At 61.5% G+C, this 1,913-nt stretch overlaps 1 protein-coding gene across 1 annotated transcript; it reads right to left on the reverse strand.

Moving 5' to 3' along the window:
* Positions 1-538: 538 nt before the first annotated feature.
* On the reverse strand, positions 539-1,821 carry LOC139026159 (uncharacterized). The gene is made up of 2 exons (XM_070441456.1): positions 1,724-1,821; positions 539-1,514 (listed from the first exon to the last, which is right to left on the reverse strand). The coding sequence occupies exons 1-2, from the start codon at positions 1,819-1,821 to the stop codon at positions 539-541; spliced, it is 1,074 nt and encodes a 357-aa protein (XP_070297557.1).
* Between the last annotated feature and the right edge of the window lie 92 nt (positions 1,822-1,913).

The raw sequence follows: 1,913 nt of genomic DNA on the forward strand, positions 1-1,913 counted from the left end.
TCTATTAATTATGCCAGACCAGGCTAGTATTATTGTACATCTTTTTATCAAGACCAGTTAGATCATACTGTCGTTATTATATTATGACAGACAAGCTTTTGAATTACTGTCTCGTTTGTCACGTCCTGACGCTAGAGGATCCTTTTTATGGTCTCTATTGTGGTTTGGGTCAGGACTCGTATTGGACGTCGGGGATTGTGGGCTTGGGGTGGGGTGGGCATTGGGTTGGGTGGGTGGGATCAATCTGGTTGGGGTGGGCGTGGGCATTGGGTGTGGTGGTGGGTGGGCATTGGGTGGGGTGGGTGGCATTGGTGTGGGGGTGGAGTGGGCATTCGGGTTGGGGTGGGGTGGGCATTGGGTTGGTGGTGAGCTTGAGGCATTGGTTGGGGGTGGTTGGGCATTGGGTGGGGGTGGCGTTGGGGGTGGGGTAGGGCATTGGGTTGGGGGTCTGGGGTGCATTCGGGTTGGGGTGGGCGCTGGGCAGTGGGCATTTGGGGGGGTTGGGTGGGGTGGGTGGGATTGGCGTATGGAGGGTGGTCTAGGTGATTGTGTATAGGTGGGTGGGCATTGGTTTGGGGGGGGGCCTGGCATTGGGGTTGGTGGAATTGGGTGGGCTGGGTGTGTGGGGGAGGTGAGGGGGCATTGGGTGTGGGGCGCTGGGGGGGCATTGGGATTGGGGTGGGTGGGCATTGAGGCTTGGGGGGGGAGCATTGTGGGCGTTGGGTGGGAGGTTGGGCTTGGTGGGGTAGGCTCTGGCCGCGCTCGGGCATGGGATTTGTCGGGGCTGGCTGGGTGGCGTGCGATGCGGCCTGGGGTGGGCGACGGGAGTGAGGCATTTGGCGTTGGTGGTGGTGTGGCATTGGCGCTTGGGGCTCGCGGGTGGGGATCGTGGTGGTGCTCGGGCGGCCGGCAGGCATCGATGGTTGGCTCCGGAGCAGTCGGGAATGGTGGCTGTCAAGGCATTGGTGGGCTCGGAAATTGCCTGCGGCCTATCTGGGGGCTGGGGGGTGGGAGTGGCATGGGAATATGAGGAGTGAGGATGTAGATTGGGTTGGAGAGGCGTGGAGCATTGGGGTGGCATGTTGGGGGGGGGCATGGGTTGGGGTGGGGTGGGCATTGGTTGGGGGTGGGGGAGCATTGGGTTTGGGAGCGGTCGGCATGGGGTTGGGCCTGGGTGGGTTGGGTGGTGGGATGGGGTTGGGGAGTGGTTGGGAGGTTGGGGTGGCATGGTTGGGGGTGGGGTGGGGACATGGGGTTGCGGGGTGGCGGGGCATTGGGTTGGGGGTGGCCGGTGGGGCATTTGGGGTGGGGGGGCATTGGAGTTGGGTGGGGGTGGGTGGGGGTGCGGGGGGGGTGGTATGGGGGTGGGGATGGGCGTGCGATGGTGGGTTGAGGGTGGGGTTGGGGGTGGGGGACACAGGGTGGGGGGGAATTGGTTGGGGTGGTTGGGGTTGGGGTTGGGTGGGTGGGAGGTGGGTTTGGTTGGGGGTGGTGGGGGCTTCTTGTCTGGTGTTCTACTTCACTCGTTTTGTTGTTTTCAGTGTTCAGATATATTTTTATTAATAATTACAATGAACACTTGCGACGCTGCGTTTGGTCACCTTTACCAGGACGACGCGTTACAGAACTACCCACCACCAAAGGACAATGCAGCGTGGTGGATGGACTCCTGGACATGGAGGAAATCTTGGGATGGCAAAGGACCCTGGCACAACCCGCCGACGGCAGTTTCGCCCGTCCTACAAAGAGGGCTGCAGAGGCCAGCTCGAGCGAGAGCGGAGGTCTTACCGGGGGGCGGGGCGGGGACACCACGAGGGACATTGTTGAGTCAGGCTAGGAGGACCTGAGGCCAACCTCCCGTTGCATTACCGTGGCGAAGCGTCTTACTGGTCAGGCACCGTGTATGTGGTGCT

Source organism: Salvelinus sp. IW2-2015, unplaced genomic scaffold (genome assembly GCF_002910315.2).
Source record: "Salvelinus sp. IW2-2015 unplaced genomic scaffold, ASM291031v2 Un_scaffold4030, whole genome shotgun sequence".
In the NCBI taxonomy this organism is placed as follows: domain Eukaryota; kingdom Metazoa; phylum Chordata; class Actinopteri; order Salmoniformes; family Salmonidae; genus Salvelinus; species Salvelinus sp. IW2-2015.

Bases quoted from the DNA above. Each gene is read 5' to 3' on its own strand.
- LOC139026159 (XM_070441456.1), bottom strand. From the start codon at position 1,821: ATGTCCCTCGTGGTGTCCCCGCCCCGCCCCCCGGTAAGACCTCCGCTC. The intron at 1,515-1,723 runs GTCGGCGGGTTG...CGAGTGAAGTAG, and splicing joins GTAGGACGGGCGAAACTGCC to AACACCAGACAAGAAGCCCC.